We start from the raw sequence: 17,527 nt of genomic DNA, 5'->3' as shown, positions 1-17,527 counted from the left end.
GTAAACAATGGTTACTGTATGGGTATAAGAGCAGAAGGGAGCTTGAGTAGGGCACTAATTTTACATTAAATATTTTGTTTTCATTTCATTGTTGCACTTAATTTGTTATTACAACTTTTTAATCTAATAATGAAAAATAAAGTCCAGAAATTCATCTTACAATGGTCTCCTCTGAGACACCTTTCCACCAGATACTGTAACCTAAAAAAGAAGATAAATGCCTGTACTTTTCAAAGCATGACAAACTCCACAAAATAACTGACAATGAGATATTTAAAAGAAAGTCAAAGCATCACATTCAACCTCTGTTTAGCAAAGACATTTATCTATGATGGTAGTAAAAATTTTAAAAATATGTATTTAGCAGATTTTTAAAAATAATATAAAACAAATCAGGGGCACTAAACCTCAACTTTAGAGGAATGGTTTAATAAATTCTAATGCAACCACATGAATGGTAGGATTATAATGACTAAAAATGATTATAAAGAGTTTAACAACTTGGGAAAAGACTTGACGTGTTAAATTATAAAAAGGGAGGAAACAAAATTATACTGACAATTTGATTAAATCCAAAAAAGAAAAAGAACAGTAAAAAGACTAAAACACCAACAGAATAGTTAATAATTTTGAAAGGCAGATTTTTTTTCCTCTTTCTGCCTCTTTTTATTTCTCTATATGTACCTTCCAGATTTTCTGCAAGAAATATGAACTACTTTGATGATGAAGGGGAAAAAATAAGTGAGCAGTTAATGCTGAGAACTAAATATATGTAGCTCAAGGTTCTTAAAACTCTACCAGGAAGGTTTTGCATGTCAGAAAATTGCACATTAGCTCTGATTTTTTAGCTGCCATTGAGATATACGATGTGCAAATTTAATTCTTAGTAAAAAGAAAAGCATAACTTGATTCAATTAAATTCACAGACATTGAATGTTACCTTCCAAACGAAACTCTTTTCCAAGATGATTTGGATTCTTTTGTACTTTCTGGCTCCTTCAAAGGTATTTCTTGATGTGATTCATTAAAACCCTGTTCAATGTTACCTATTTAGAATAGAGAAAAGCATCATTACCAAAAAACGCCAGTAATACTACTTTTCTAGACAGTAAGGTATCCCCAACCCCTCCTGGTAAACTGGGCTCTTGTGAAAGTGAAATTAGAAGGAACTAAAATCATCATCCATAATCAGCATATATTGGTAACAAACAATATAGGTGTTGTTTTAAAAGGAGGTTCTACGATTGTATTAGCAAAGTTTTATGTCTTAAGTATGTCTTAAGTATTCATACTTTTCTGTCTATCCATAAGGGATGTTTGAGGCAATCAAGATAGTCAGGATGTGACTGAAGAAAAACATGATTGTATCAACCTATCCCAAGCTCCAAGACAATCATGCCTTAGCCTAACTAAGAGTTAGACCACATCAAATCCAGGCTTGGATGAAACTTTCCTTAAGACTAGTAGTTGTCAACCATGGTTGTAACTCACCAGGGCAATGATTTCAGAAGGAATATGGATGAAATCTCATAAAATCTGAATTCACTTCTCTGGATATCCTATCCCTATTTCTACAGCTTCACTGCTGAAATATCCAGCTTCGTATCTTTTTATTTCCATATTCACCAAGTAACATTTTCAATTATTTACACATACTGACTTACTTAACCTTCACAACCATGAAAAGATCAAATGAGGAAACTGAAGCTTAGAAAGCATCAGTCATACAACAATGGGCAGAACTGAACCTACAGCCTGCCTTCAAAGCCCCTGTTCTTCAGCAACAGAGGATAGTGCTGGCTCAAGTACCAGGTAGAAGCTGCCTTGCACAGCTGATATGAATAGCAACAGTAAAGATTTATTTCCCATTACTGTTAACTGGTATATTGAAGAATCTGATCAGCTTTCTGTAATATTGCCAAATAAAAAGCTTGGAGCTACAAAGATGAGAATCAGACTATAGAAAATGTTGTACAACTGAAGTAGTACCAGGTAGGGAGGCCCCATCTGAGCAATTCCCTCTAATATGGCTAACTTACCTCAGTACACATTACCAATTTCCTTTGGGAATCTCCCTCAGCATTTAACTATCACCAGACTCATAGGAGTATCCCTCAGTTGTTCTGTCCTGGTCTCTCCACGCTCTACTGCCCTATACTAGCCAGGCACCATCATCTTTCCACTATGTCCAATCAAGCACTAAATTGTAAAACCTGCTGCTGTCACTACATTTCTTGGGGGTGGGGGGGGCATGGTCCGGGAATCAAACCCGGCTCTCCTGCATGGAAGGTGAGCATTCTACTAACGAACTACCTGTGCACTCTGTTCTCATTACTTTTTTTTTTTTTTTTTTTTGCGGGTTTTAAGCCTTTATTGTTACACTCCGGGATGGGTCACCCGGGAACCCGAAGAGTGGGACCTCTGGGGTATGAAGACCCCGGGGCTCTATCGACGACCCGGGGCTGGGCGAGCAACAGGCTTCGTTCTCATTACATTTTAAAGTTAATCTTCAAATCTTTACTTAGAGGGGGTTTTCAATCTCTTAACCTTGTTGCTAAAAAGATTAAAAAGCCACTGGGCTTCCAAGTATCTACTGGCAGTCTTGAAGTAGGTGAGTTCCACGTATAGTTGCTTTTGATACTCTTCTCCAATTCTCCTTTTACATTTTAATACATGTGTTATTGCTGTCTCCCTGATTTGAGTATAAGTTTCATTCAAACAACAAACATGACATGCAGTTTTACATCCTCCCGGAGTACCCAAGCTGGTACTTAATACACATTAAACACCGGAAATTTTATGAAATAAAAATATAAATTCTCAGTGTGGTATGCTGTCACTCATTTACACTTTTAAATCTTTTTTAGCAGCAAGGTTGTAAGGTAGAAAACTATCTATAAAGATTCTACGGTTAATTTCAAAGGTTGTAATCACAGCATAGATCTCAACAAAAATGTGAGAATCAAGGATGAGGAGCGGGCGGGCCACGGTGGCTCAACAGGCAAGAATGCTTGCCTGCCATGCCAGAGGACCCGGGTTCGATTCCCAGTACCTGCCCATGTAAAAAAAAAAGTTAAAAAAAAAAGAATGAGGAACTATACCCAAATATTTTGTCCTCACTTACATTAGGATTTACGTTAATTGCTGGTTGCTGCTAAAAATTTCCTTTTGAAAATTTTACAATATAGAATGGGCCATGTAGTATTTCATCAATGACACAGCATTATTTACTTAACCAATCTCACACTGTTAAGAAATTTAGATTCTCTCTTTTTTTTGTAATGACAAATAACATTGCAATTAAGACCCTCAAACTTCTAACTTTATTTTGTAATATTTACTTAGACCAAATTCCTAGAAATGGGATTTAATGAACCAAAGATTACAATAGCTCTTACACACTGCTGATGCAGTTGAAATAATCACGATCCTTTTGGAAAATAATTTGCAATAATGATCTTCATCATTATCATTTAAAAACACAAAACCAAAATTTCACACAATAAATAGTTACAATTTGGGGAAAAAGAGTAAAATAAATAGTATTCAAGCTGTTATACAACTACCTGTATGTTGAAGACAGAAATGCACCAATTCTTCCTGCTAGGCCCTTTACAACACCCAAATTTGTAACATAAATGACAGTTCTGACATAGGAAATTTTAGATTTAGGGATATCATGCAATAATAGGACAATATATAACTTTAGGCAGAAACTCAGTTTTCCTTAGTTTTTAAAGTGATTCACAAGCAACACCCAAGGTAACAAGGGACACAATGACAATATAGTACAGAGACCTTTCGATCACTAGAATAATAATAATTAGAACTATACAATTAAATTATGTACACTTTACTAGTTATACTATATTAACATTCTGCTTCCTCTGAAGAAAAATGAAGGCAAAAAGATAAAAGACAAAAAAGGATGTAACACAGAATATAATCCAAACCAAAACTACATTTTTAACTTACTTTTTTCATGAGATGTTTCACTGGTATGTTCTGTAAGATATTCCAACAATCCATCAAATATTTCTAGGAGATTCTTAATAGACTCTTTATCTCCTTTCACTATATTTTCTCCTGAACACAAAATATAGAGCTATTAAAAATTTAACCAGGAAATCTGAAAGCCTTCTAATCTTGAAATGGATACACCACTGTGAAAATGCTCTTCAAGAATATAGCGATCATAAATTAAATCAGGAGAAACAATATCATAAACATTAAAAGCATCAATTTCCTATTGTCTATATCTGAAAAAACAAAAAACAAATTGAATATGGTATCTGAGAACAATTCATTCATATATTCCTTCCATTTTCAAGAAGCAAAATAATTGGATATAAGAAAACATCTTCTAGTAAGATTTATACCAAAATAAAAAGCAGCCAGCAGAATTTTATTAGACTTGATGAAAAAAATGGCAGATGAGAACACTATTTCCAGTCGTGGGAGCCTACACCCAGAAGGTGGTTTTGTTTAGCAGAAAATAGCAGTAGTGTGAAAACAAACTTGTAGGGATACTTTCATCAAGAATTCATGGATTCTTCGCCTCCATATTTGTTCATTCCTATTCATTTTCTGTAGACATTATCTTTTTTTTTCCTGATTAAAACCTGTCCATGGTCCCCTTTCTAATATCCCAGCCCTACGTATAAAGCCCTTTTTAATCTTACCCCACCTGCAATCTCTCCCATCTTATCTCCCACAACGTTCACTTTATACTCAGAAGTTAATCTTTAGATAGCCCCAAGCACAGTAACTGGCCCACAGATTTCTAACAAATGCTAATTTGAAACGTTGATTAGAAACAGGTTGGTAAAAGCGTAGAAACCTGACATAAAATGGATTCCGTGGCCTGGACTCAAATCAACATCAGGTAGGAACTTTAACTCTTGCCACATTCTGATTGTCCTTTGGGAGAGCATATCTGGCATTCTCACGAGTTCAAACCAGTATGGGAGAGGTAGGGGTGAAAATTTGATATTTGAGAGAATTTAGGCATTCATACTTCAGCCATGGTTCAAAACAAATCTAAACCAGAGATTTGATGTTTTACAGCAGGACTAGTAGAAGCAGACAATGACTGACAGTTTTTTCTGTTTAAAACAACAAACAAGAAATCTTGTTTCCAAGCCCTGTTTTTTTCTGGCTTAACAAGATACACAAGTATATCCCATGGGCATACTCAAAGACCTCTCAGTTTCCAGGATGGGGAGCATGTTCTGCCAGCCCAGCAACTAAGACTACCAGCCAGAATACAGTGCTTCATGGAGTCAAAAAATCTGCTTTAAACAGAGCACAAGGAGAAAAAGAAAAAAACTGCTTTACAGCTTATAGGAAAAGGTAAGTAGTTTTACAACTTTTCAAGGATGGGTTTTATTTGTCCAGGGCAGCTTTGCATTAAAAAATTCTATAAACTTAGACAATTTTGCATCTTAAATAAACACAGAAATCGCCCTAATCAGGTGATAAAGCAATTGCAAATTGCAAAAGAACAGGGAAACTATGGAATCGTCCCTCAAGATGATTTATCTCCAAATTGATTATATTTACTTCCCTACAATTGCTCTCAAAAAAAAAGACCCAGTATTTTCTTTCCTCTTTGCAAAAAATCTGCTGTCAACAGCAAATTAAGAGATAAAAATGATACTGTTTAACATTTATTTCCTTAATTACTGATAAAGGAAAAATTGAGTGTATAAAATTTTAAGTGGTCGAAAGTACAGTTTCAAATCCCTGAATTGCCTGTTCATTAACTTAGATAATTTATTGGAATTAGCCTTATTTTCCTGTTACCTACAAACGAAGGTATTTAGAGACATATTCGGTATGTGTGATTTTAGAATATAACATGATACACTATATTTTGGGAAATGGTTCAAACACAGTTCCTAGTTTAAATTTTTTTGAATAGGTAATATTCAAAAGGTACAAAAGGAATAGTGAAAAGTCCCCCATCCTTTTCCGGCAGCCCTGAAGTTCCCCTGCTTGGAGGAAATCAATCTTACAGGTTTCTAGTATAATTCACGCCATCAACTGCATATATATATATTCTCCACCTTTAGCATACTTCCCACATTATCATTGTAACAGGACCAAATTTTTCTCACACAACAAATATGCAGATTTTCACTGATTTGGGACATTGTACATCAAGGCCAACCTCCATCAACTTTTACAGTTGCACTTTACAGTTCATTGTATGGAGCTATCATAATTCAATTTTATTGAATGGACATTTAGGTATTTCCAATCATTAGCAAATAATATGGTATTCCTTAAAATAACAAAACAACCACCAAAAACACACCTCAAACTACCAGCTAGGATACCTACATTTCAGATGCAGCTTCATTATAAATTCAGTATCTCACTGTCCTATAAAATCTCACATGTATGGTTGACTGAATGATACCATTTGACTTAGTTCAGTGGTGCTGTTTAGCGTATTCCATATGCTTATTCATTTGGTTCAGTAAACAATGTCTAGGGGCCTATCAAACAAATTATTTTAATGAAATGCATAATCATCTGATGGTTAGTATATACCAACCTGTTATGTGAGATAAGCTGACCTGCAGGTAATCCAAGGCCAGTGAATCAATCACTGCTTGCACATTATGCGCATCATCCTCTTGACTCTTGGGAATAGCTATGACATCTGGAAAAAAGTGACATAATTTTGCTTCCATGAGGGTCCGAATTTTTATCTATTCATCTCTGACTAGATTTCTTAATAAACCCAACTGCTATAAAAGTAGGTTGTGCCCAAAGAGAAGAACTGTATAAAATCCAGATAAAGTCACAGCCTGATTACCACACAGGAGAATCTTCATCTATTCAACTGACATACATACATACATACATACATACCGTACAACAAGCACCATGCTAATGGAAGATAGAGGGGTTCCTAAATTCAAGGAGATGCTCATATTCTATTAAAGGAAGAAAAAAGGTAAGACATGAGGCGAGACTTTAACCTGTAACTGTGGGCTACTTTCCCAGGGTACCACTAGGAAAAAAAAAAAAAACAGTAGTATGAATGAAGGACTCTTACATGTCCTGCTATAGCAGCCTATCGAGAATTACGGAACAAAGGTTTAAAAAGTCAGCTCAAGAGCATGGAAAGGTTTTACTATCAAGTTAAGTTTGGATTTTCTCCTCTGGAAAAAAGAAGATCTATGTTTTGGGGCAGGATAAATTATTTTAAAAGATTGATCTAATAACTATATGCCAAACATAATTAGAGAGTCTCAATTGGATGAGACTAGTATCAAAGGCACCCACTACAGGCTATTACATCAATTCAGGAACTGAGTAAGGGTACTGGTTCATTGTAACAATGGGAAAGAGAGACTTCAGATCTTATAGTACTTAATGGTTATAAACTACATAAAGAGACAGAGGTAGTTGAGGAATCTATGGATAAACTATGAGATATTCAACCTGGGATACAGCAAAAATCACATGGTACCCCGAAAGAAATGAGCAAGTCACAACTTACAAGATGATAGGACATATGAATTTATTAACGGTCTCCTTGGTAAAGTAGGTTAATAAAGTACAAACAACAATTTTCATCTCTAATAATGTTTAAGTAAAAAGACCCAACAAATTTCTGAGCTCTACTCAATTTTAGAATCTTTGAAGGTACATCTGCAGAAAGGGTATGACTTTCATATGGCATTAGGCGAAATTTGATTAACGAGTGATTACTGAGAACCAACTGATTTAATCAAGGTTGTTATTATGGGTGGGTCCCATAAGGTATTTATTAAGGTGATAAATGCAATATTTAGATAGAAATAAGATGTAGCTAAAGAGAAAATACAAGGTTTTAAACAAAGGATCTAATTAAAGGGATGAGAAACTTCTAGTTGAAGATATAGACACAATTACTCCTGCTTTTTAGTACCCTTACCTGGTACCCTTTCTCCCAAGATTGATTGATAAAGAGCAATAAAAACTTCGGCATCACAATCTTCAAGTTCATGTATCCTCAGATGTATATGACATTTTGAAAGGAGATTATTTGCAATAGTTATCCACTCTGTTGGGAAAGGAAAGGAAAAGATCAGCCTCGAGTACTAGAAAAAGTCAAATACACATACATTAAAAAAAAACCTAACAAATCCCCAGCAATACAAACACTGAATTCCTTAGAAGACATGAAATTTGTTAAAGAACTTCAAAGACCCTACTAGACGAGACTTTTGAAAAGCAATTTCTTATGATGGCTTCCAGAGAGCTGTAATTTCAATGTAATCAACACTACGATGCAAACACAACTTTCGCTGCTGCAACCTAAGACCTTAGGTTATTTATCAGTGGATTTTATTTTATAATAGGTGTTTAAGTTAACACACATTAACAAGTAAACGGGATACGGCAAAAACAAGACGGTCTGTTAACGAAAGTAATTAATGGATGTGCCTTCAAATTCCCAACAGTTCTGGACGTGTTTTTGGCTCAATTATTTTGCGCAAGTCAGGATTTCTCCGGTGCCCAAATAGTAGTGATTAATTTAGACTGTTAAAGATTGGAGTAATGATAACACCACCACTACTGCTTTGGGTTATCAGATTTAACGTATCCGAAAGAAAATATGGGCAATACATAAGAACATTCCTGTATCCACGACCTAACCTCGAACCAGCACATTACCAATACTGTAGCTCCCTGCATGCTGTACCGCTCCTCCCAGATACTGCTGGCATTAATAAAATAGCTCAAGTGTTTCTCGACCACTTAGAAGGCTTGAAACTCTTGTTGCCTGAAATGACAGGCGATTAACTGGAAAGCACTTTTACTCCTCATTAGATATATCTCTAGCATGTTCTGGAAACAAACGCGCATTATTGGGAGTGGTTTGTACGCTGTCCTGGAGAAAAGGATGAACGCGTCCTAAACAACCAAAGCAATATGCGTTTCAGAAGCCGATGCTAGACAAAGCCGTTAACTCTCTCCAGAGGGCAGTGAAGAGAAAAAACAAAACATTATTCTAGCTTTGGCGGGGCATCAACAGCACTTAAGAGTGCTATTCCTCCAAAGTTCAATTCAAATGCCTTAGTCTCCACAATGCAAGAGCGCAAAGCACACTGGCAGTGAAAAGACACTCAAGAGAAATACAGATTCGGGGAAGATCCTTTCTGACTGCTCTTTCGTAACCTGGATACGGGTGTGTTACCGGCCTCGCCACAGACCATGCCCTCCTCCACCTCAGACCGCTACTCTAAACGGTGACGGAACTAGTCTAGGAGACCCTATTCAAAGGACCGCGGACTGCCAGGGGGTGTCTAACAGTCAGGAGCTCCGCTTTTCAGCCCAGACCAAGATTCACCCCGGCCCCTGCCCTCCAGATAAAATGGACAGGGCGTTCGGGTAGTTGGGTGGCTTCAGTCCACATAAAGCAAAAGTCCTGGCCGAGACTCACCAGCCTCCGAGCCAGCCATGTCGCGGAGGAAGGGAGTCGCAGGACTTGCAGCCAAGTGCGCGGGGACAGTGTCCTGAGAGGGTCACACAGCGCACACACAGATATCGAGGGAGGGAGAACGAAAGGAAAGTGCGGAAAAGAAGAGGTGAATGAGGGAGGGACGTTAGAACGGCTTCTCGCCGCTGATTGGTCATTAGAGGAGCACTTCCTTTCGCATCACGAGCCTAGGCGGCGGTTTGCAGGATCTAGATTCCACTCTCCGTCAGCGAGGTCCAGTTGAGGGATTCTTAAGTGAGTGGAACCGACAGGCCAGATCGCCCACGGGTCTTGGCCGGTGCCCTGGGGAATTAGAACGGCATTTCCGGAAGTAGTTCGTTTTGTATCCCTCCGCTGACGCCCGTTGGAAAGTAGTGCCGTCGGCTCAGCCGGTGGGCGGGGAGCAGCCACGTGACAATATCAGACTCCGCCTTTCCGTCCATTGGTTAAGGGCGTGGAGGCTCTCTGGGGACGTAAACATCTACAAGTGGGGAGAGCGGATTGGCCTGACCTGGCCGCCTTATCTCTAGGCTGGACCTGAAAAAGGGTGGGGTGGATTGCTTAAGATATGTAAAGACGAGAAAAAGGGGAACTCAAGAGAGTGTAGGATGCGGACCCCCAGCGTTTGGTGGGCCCGGACGTGAAAGGAACGAAAAAACCGGCGGCTACAAGGAAGGGATCCCGGAGTGGGGGGGAGGGGGGAGTGGAAGGGGAAGGGTGAGAATATGGCGGATTCCGGAACGCCGCGGGCGTTGCGGCCTCTGCGCAGGGGGCGGGGCGACTAGGTCACAGAGCGGTTCCCAGTGTCCTTTGCGGTGGCGGAGGCGGTCCAGACTATAAAACCGGCTGCCGGGAGGCGGCCGGTACCTCATTCATTTCCCCCGGTGTTTGTTGTGCAGCTCTGGGTCTTGTCATCGACTTCTCTCTGCCGCCGCCGCCCCCGCAAGGCTTCGCCGTCGCGGAAGCCTACCCCAGCGATTCCCCACACCCGATTCTCTCCAGTTCGTTCCCCACCAACCGCAACCATTGACGCCATGTCGGGTTATTCGAGTGACCGAGACCGCGGCCGGGATCGAGGGTGAGTGTGGGACCGACCTGTCAGGCCCGCGGGTGGGGGAAGGGAGGACAAGGAGGGTAGCGGCCAAGGTATGCGGGGTGGAACCTTGCCCTGCCTAGCGTAACTTTGGGCCGCCCCACTCCTAACTTTGCGCACCTTTTGACATTTACCCAAATCTGATTATGAGGGATTTGCGTGTCAACAGTTCTCAGGTCCACTTTTTGAGGGGAGGAGGGGGCTCCCGGACCTCCGCCATTTTCCGCCTGTCATGAGCATTCGGGGGACTGTGTTGTGAAGGGAGGAAAGCGCGACGCTTTGAGGCGGACTAAGTATCCGCCGTCATTAGTTCAACAATTCGGGAGGTGTTTGAGGGGATCCGGAAATTCAGTGGGAGCGAGGGGGCCGTTTCCGAAGCCATCGAGGCGGTGGCGACAGGAGGGTGGCCGGCGCTGCTGGATTCAGCCATGTGGCTGTGCCGCTGGTACAAAATGCCGGCCTCGGACATGGCGGCGGCGCCTTTGTTACCCCGCCCGGCGGAGGAGCTCAAAATGGCAGCGTCGAGAAAATGTGGCGCAGAGAGAAATGCGAGACAAAGGGGGAAGCGCCGCCCCAGCGGGAACGCCGCCTGGCCGACTCCGCCCGGGCCGGGCTCCTCCCCCGGTAGTTGCCGGCTCCTCCTTCTCCTTATTCTTGGGTTATGTAATTTTCTTACCTTGATTGAGAGCTCTTCCGCGGGATGCCCCCCAACTCCGTTTGTTTGCTATGTCCCGGAGCCCCTTGTTCTGCTCTCGATGCTGTTGCGTCATCCATTCTTAAAGCCAAAGCCCGTTTGCTTGGAAACAGCTGTAGAAATAAGGCTCCTCTTCTATCGTTTATCTCCGAAATGGAGATTTCGTTTTTAAGGTTGTGGGAAAGATTTTAACCACAAGCTGTTGTCTATCCTAGATTGCTATCTTAGTAATCTGTATTTGTGGAATTTGAGCATCCAATTTCCGATTTTATTCATAAATTATGGTTTGCTTACTGTTCCTGGCTTTAATGAGGTGTACAGGGGACGACAAGAAATAAGATTTAGGGTTAACTAACTGACTGTTGAGTGACTATCATTAAGGGCAGTAATGGGTTTTGTATGACACACAGGTGCTTTGAATAAAGTTGAATAATCCTTAGTGTGTGCCATGGAATGGTAAACTTGCATAAAAATACAAATGTTTGATTACAAACTTTTTCTTTTCAGGTTTGGTGCGCCTCGATTTGGAGGAAGTAGGGCAGGGCCCCTATCTGGAAAAAAGTTTGGAAACCCTGGGGAGAAACTAGTTAAAAAGAAGTGGAATCTTGATGAGCTGCCAAAATTTGAGAAGAATTTTTATCAAGAACACCCTGATTTGGCTAGGCGCACAGCGGTGAGTGATTTCATTTGGCTTCGTTATTAGGATATAATTCTGACTTACAATAAGTCAGAATCTGACACAAGTGTCTTGCAAATCTAGGGAGATTCATACTTTCTGGCTTCCAGCTTAGGAAAGAGGTGTGAACCATTTCTGGGAACAGGTTGCTTTGAATTTTCTAGTTAGAATGGTTATTTGATAAAATATGTATTCTTGTGCTTTGTAGGTTTTCATGTGGATCTAGGTTGAAAATCAAGGCCACTAAAAGTAGTTTATAAATTTAGGGGCTTACAGTTATATATTTAGGGGAGAGGTTATGCTGAGTCTTACTCGAGTACACTAATTACGTGTCTTTCAGCAAGAGGTAGAGGCATACAGAAGAAGCAAGGAAGTTACAGTCAGAGGTCACAACTGCCCAAAACCAGTTCTGAACTTTTATGAAGCAAACTTCCCTGGTAAGTGTTAGTTTTGAATTTGTCATCTTTACTTTCTCTTGGTGTAACATTTTTACTAAATTTGCTACCTTTGGTTACAGCAAATGTCATGGATGTGATTGCAAGACAGAACTTTACTGAGCCCACTGCTATTCAAGCTCAGGGATGGCCAGTTGCTCTAAGTGGATTGGATATGGTTGGAGTAGCACAGACTGGATCTGGGAAAACACTGTCTGTAAGTTTGGGAACACTTTGGAGTGTTCTCTAAAATATGCTAGATAAAGTGGATTCAGAATAAAAGGGGGAACAAAGAATATTTAAATGTAACTGTTTTTCTTCATCCTCCTCCCACATAGTATTTGCTTCCTGCCATTGTCCACATCAATCATCAGCCATTCCTGGAGAGAGGTGATGGGCCTATTGTAAGTATATAGTCCATTAATTTGGTTAGAAATGTAACTGAGTTGCAAAGATAGGATAATTTCTGTGGTTTTATATGTAGAGAGAATAGTAATCTCACAATTGTCACATTTTGGGAAATTGCACATTTGGAAGAAAGAAATCATGTCTGCTAGTGTAAGGCTTATAAATTAGCAGTTTAAGACTAGGGATCTAGGTCTTATGCTGAAAGCTGTTTCTTTCCTTAGTGCTTGGTGCTGGCACCAACTCGAGAACTGGCCCAACAAGTGCAGCAAGTAGCTGCTGAATACTGTAGAGCGTGTCGCTTAAAGTCTACTTGCATCTATGGCGGTGCTCCCAAGGGACCACAAATACGTGATTTGGAGAGAGGTATGTAATAGAAAAGCTTGTTGTTACTGGTGCTAAAAGTTACGTGTTTGGTGGTTACATTTTATGTTTCACTGAAGGTGTGGAAATCTGTATTGCAACACCTGGAAGACTGATCGACTTTTTAGAATGTGGGAAAACCAATCTGAGAAGAACCACCTACCTTGTCCTTGATGAAGCAGATAGGATGCTTGATATGGGCTTCGAACCCCAAATAAGGAAGATAGTGGATCAGATAAGAGTAAGTGTTTTTTTTTTTAATTCACCTAAGAACATATAAAAACAAACATTTTTAACATAACGAACATTTCATACTTGGTGTACAAATCAGTGGCTCACAGTATCATCACATAGTTGTGTATTCATCACCATGATAATTTCTTTAGAACATTTGCATCACTCCAGAAAAAGAAAAAACTCACATACCATACCTCTTACTCCTCCCTCTCATTGACATTTCTATCTATTCATTTTAACATTTGTTCCCCCCTATTTATTTTTTCATACGTTTTTTACTCATTTGTTCATACTGTAGATAAAAGGAACATCAAAGGTTTTCACAATCACATAGTCATTTGAAAAGCTATATCATTATAAGTGTTGTTAAATATGTTATCATTTCAAATTTAACTTTTTGAAAAAGTTACGATACTAATTTTTTTAACCCACATTTGTTAAGCCTGATAGGCAAACCCTAATGTGGAGTGCGACTTGGCCAAAAGAAGTAAGACAGCTTGCTGAAGATTTCCTAAAAGACTATATCCATATAAACATTGGTGCACTAGAACTGAGTGCAAACCACAATATTCTTCAGATTGTGGATGTGTGTCATGATGTAGAAAAGGATGAAAAGTAAGTTTTTCATAAGTCTTAATTGACTTTAAAAACAATTTTCTACGTAATTGAGGACTGGTTCATATATCTTTTTTTATAATGTATTTCAAAAAAGAACGAAAACAATCTTGTTATGGTCTTAAAAGTGATTTTCAGTTGGGTGGAACCTGAATATGCTTAAAACTAGTCTGTCAGTTCTTTTGGAATTGCTTTGCAGCTTTCAAATAATTTTTCACTATAGCATTTTTATAGGAAAATGAATTCCTACCCTGTGGTCTGCTTAAGGGACCAGGGATGGAATTTTGCTTGATGGTTAAGCGATCAGACAGCTATTTTCTCTTTGACTTGTAACCATATAAATTGAATTTAATGCTTCACTAGCCATAAATTTGGGGGCTGTAACTGAACTTTTACAATTTACATTTTTCCTTTTGTTCCCAGGCTTATTCGTCTAATGGAAGAGATCATGAGTGAAAAGGAGAATAAAACCATTGTTTTTGTTGAAACCAAAAGAAGATGCGATGAGCTTACCAGAAAAATGAGGAGAGATGGGTATGTAGGCTTTCTCCGGTGAAGCTGATATATTTGAGTTGAGTTTAGGAAAGAGTCAAAAATGAGAAGTAATAAATTAGTTTTCATGGATGGGGATCTCTTGTATATACATTATTTCAAGTGAGATTAGTGGGATCTGTGGCTTAAAATGGTTAAGCGCTGAAGTACAATCAGCTTTTAGATTTCAGGTGTGAGTCTACTTATTACATGATTTATTTTTAATTTAGGTGGCCTGCCATGGGTATCCATGGTGACAAGAGTCAACAGGAACGTGACTGGGTTCTAAATGGTAAGTATTTGAATTGAAGAGTTTTTCCACCTTCATCTGGAATTCTACTCAGATTAATGATTATATATGCCTTTTTTGTTTTTGCAGAATTTAAACATGGAAAAGCTCCTATTCTGATTGCTACAGATGTGGCCTCCAGAGGGCTAGGTTAGTACAAACTCGCATTCATGGCTCGGTTTCCCAGAAGATCTCCATACAATTTTTTTAAAGAAAGTCTATTGCTTTCTTTAACCTCTGCGTTTTTTCTAAGTTTTTTTTTCACATAAAGGTGCAGTCTTTGTGGCAAGGCCTAGGCATGACAATCGGAGGACTCGAGGGGGATGGAGGACTAGTGATCGGCTGGCTGCTTCCAGTCGATTAGAGAGGTGAAAAGCTGAAAGTGTGCCAGTAATCTTCAAAAGGCAGAACATACCACCTCTGCCCCGTAAACTGTTCTCTCCGGGGGAAAAAAATGGAAGTTATCCTCACAGTTCACTGCCGTGGTATTTCTTCTGTCCCATGCTTTGCATGACTGCCATGGTGTACAGCATTGTTTCAAACTGTTCACTGTGATCTGTGGGTCTTTGAGTTTCAGTGAGTTTGCTGAAATGTCGAAGAAATATTTCCAAACTTCAATGTTCAGTGAAATTTTTGTTCAAGTTTGAAATGGAGAGAGCAGCTTTAAAAGGTACTAAGCCTTTTACAAATTGGTGAGTACTGGCACATGAGATCTAGAGCAGGAACAACTTCTCACACTTATAGTCAGTGGGAAAGAAGGCAGTGCTTTGAAAGTTCCTCCCTCACCTACCACAGTAGTCGTCATGTCGAGACCTGCCAGAGAGAGAGAGACACATTCTCAAGTGAATCCTGGCTTCTTGGAAGTGCTTGCCTAGACGAGACACAGTGCATAAAAACAACTTTTGGGGGACAGGTATGTTTTTCTTGCAGCTGCAGTTGTAAGGTCTTGGCAAGACGAGCAGTGTGGCCAGAGTTTTGAACTTCTGATGAGTGTGTAATGCAAAGGACCATGTACATTTTTGTTTAAAGGTCCTCAAAATGAGCACATGAAGAGGTTGCTGTGAACTTTTAAGTGGCCCTACTGCGCAGAAGCATTCAGATGTCACTTGATGATCTGTAAGGGGACTCAATGGGAAATATTCTAGGGAATACACAATCCTTTTGGTAGGCTCTATCACTGGGTGGGTGACAAGACATACAGATGACATGTGCTTTTTTTTTTCCCCCCCCCCTCTCTGTTTCTCTCTCTCTCTCTCTCTCTCTCTCCTCTCTCTCTCTCTCAACCTCAATGGTATTCCTACAGGGAACGGATAACCATTTTAACTGTATTTTTTGCAGCCCATACCTTCTTGGGAATACAATTGTCTAACTTTTTATTTTTGGTCTGGCTGTTGTGGTGTGCAAAACTCCGTACATTGCTATTTTGCCACACTGCAACACCTTACAGATGTGGAAGATGTGAAATTTGTCATCAATTATGACTACCCTAACTCCTCAGAGGATTATATTCATCGAATTGGAAGAACTGCTCGCAGTACCAAAACAGGCACAGCATACACTTTCTTTACACCTAATAACATAAAGCAAGTGAGCGACCTTATCTCTGTGCTTCGCGAAGCCAATCAAGCAATTAATCCCAAGTTGCTTCAGTTGGTTGAAGACAGAGGTTCAGGTAAGACCAACTTTGGATAGGAAATGTTGATGATTTGGGGTCAGTCACAGTGTCTACAAATCCATTTATGTCGAAGACAGAGGTTCAGGTAAGACCAATTTTGGATTGGAAATGTTGATTTGGGGTCAGTCACAGTTGTCTACAAATCTATTTAAATTAAATGGGGTCAGATGGTGAGTAGTCTTCAGTGTAATGCTTCATAACCTGTAGTGAATAGAGCTCTCAAATTCCCTGTTTTAGTATCCATATATGCCATAAAAATTGATCAACTTGCAATTTTTTTTGACAGGTCGTTCCAGGGGTAGAGGAGGCATGAAGGATGACCGTCGGGACAGATACTCTGCAGGCAAAAGGGGTGGATTTAATACCTTTAGAGATAGGGAAAATTATGACAGAGGTTACTCTAGTCTGCTTAAGAGAGATTTTGGGGCAAAAACTCAGAATGGTGTTTACAGTGCTGCAAATTACACCAATGGGAGCTTTGGAAGTAATTTTGTGTCTGCTGGTATACAGACCAGTTTTAGGACTGGTAATCCAACAGGGACTTACCAGAATGGTTATGATAGCACTCAGCAATATGGAAGTAACGTTCCAAATATGCACAATGGTATGAACCAACAGGCATATGCATATCCTGCTACTGCAGCTGCGCCTATGATTGGTTATCCAATGCCAACAGGATATTCTCAATAAGACTTTAGAAGTATATGTAAATGTCTGTTTTTCATAATTGCTCTTTATATTGTGTGTTATCAGACAAGATAGTTATTTAAGAAACATGGGAAAAGCAGAAATGACTGCAGTGCAGCAGTAATTATGGTGCACTTTTTCGCTATTTAAGTTGGATATTTCTCTACATTCCTGAAACAATTTTTAGGTTTTTTTTGTACTAGAAAATGCAGGCAGTGTTTTCACAAAAGTAAAATGTACAGTGATTTGAAATACAATAAATGAAGGCAATGCATGGCCTTCCAATAAAAAATATTTGAAGACCGAATTAAGTGGAAATTGTACTTTATTTTACTTACTGTTATGTT

At 39.5% G+C, this 17,527-nt stretch overlaps 2 protein-coding genes across 5 annotated transcripts in view; one reads left to right on the top strand and one right to left on the bottom strand.

Moving 5' to 3' along the window:
- CEP95 (centrosomal protein 95) overlaps nt 1-10,224 on the bottom strand; it is an 82,285-nt gene extending 72,061 nt beyond the window's left edge. The window contains exons 1-5 of the mRNA XM_077163587.1: nt 9,446-10,224; nt 7,934-8,062; nt 6,563-6,670; nt 3,976-4,086; nt 941-1,046 (exon numbers count right to left, since the gene is read on the bottom strand). Of these exons, the coding sequence (XP_077019702.1) occupies nt 941-1,046; nt 3,976-4,086; nt 6,563-6,670; nt 7,934-8,062; nt 9,446-9,464 (473 nt within the window). The 5' untranslated portion in view covers nt 9,465-10,224. The remainder of the gene's footprint in view (nt 1-940; nt 1,047-3,975; nt 4,087-6,562; nt 6,671-7,933; nt 8,063-9,445) is intronic.
- DDX5 (DEAD-box helicase 5) lies at nt 9,720-17,487 on the top strand. 4 transcript variants are annotated; one of them, XM_077163591.1, is made up of 14 exons: nt 9,720-9,736; nt 10,381-10,559; nt 11,776-11,941; nt 12,285-12,381; nt 12,462-12,595; nt 12,717-12,782; nt 13,008-13,149; nt 13,227-13,387; nt 13,826-13,998; nt 14,422-14,532; nt 14,760-14,821; nt 14,909-14,968; nt 16,266-16,490; nt 16,780-17,487. In XM_077163591.1, exons 2-14 carry the CDS (start codon nt 10,516-10,518, stop codon nt 17,181-17,183), a joined length of 1,845 nt encoding a protein of 614 aa, XP_077019706.1. In that variant the 5' UTR covers nt 9,720-9,736; nt 10,381-10,515; the 3' UTR covers nt 17,184-17,487. The 4 variants fall into 4 exon arrangements, with proteins under 4 accessions (XP_077019706.1, XP_077019705.1, XP_077019704.1 ...); XM_077163590.1 differs by lacking the exon at nt 9,720-9,736 and adding an exon at nt 9,897-10,028; XM_077163589.1 differs by lacking the exon at nt 9,720-9,736 and having other exon boundaries at nt 10,302-10,559.
- Nucleotides 17,488-17,527: the final 40 nt, after the last annotated feature.

This window comes from Tamandua tetradactyla, chromosome 6 (assembly GCF_023851605.1).
Source record: "Tamandua tetradactyla isolate mTamTet1 chromosome 6, mTamTet1.pri, whole genome shotgun sequence".
Lineage (NCBI taxonomy): Eukaryota > Metazoa > Chordata > Mammalia > Pilosa > Myrmecophagidae > Tamandua > Tamandua tetradactyla.
Note: the sequence above shows the minus strand (reverse complement) of the source record. Positions and strands in the feature narration are given on the sequence as shown.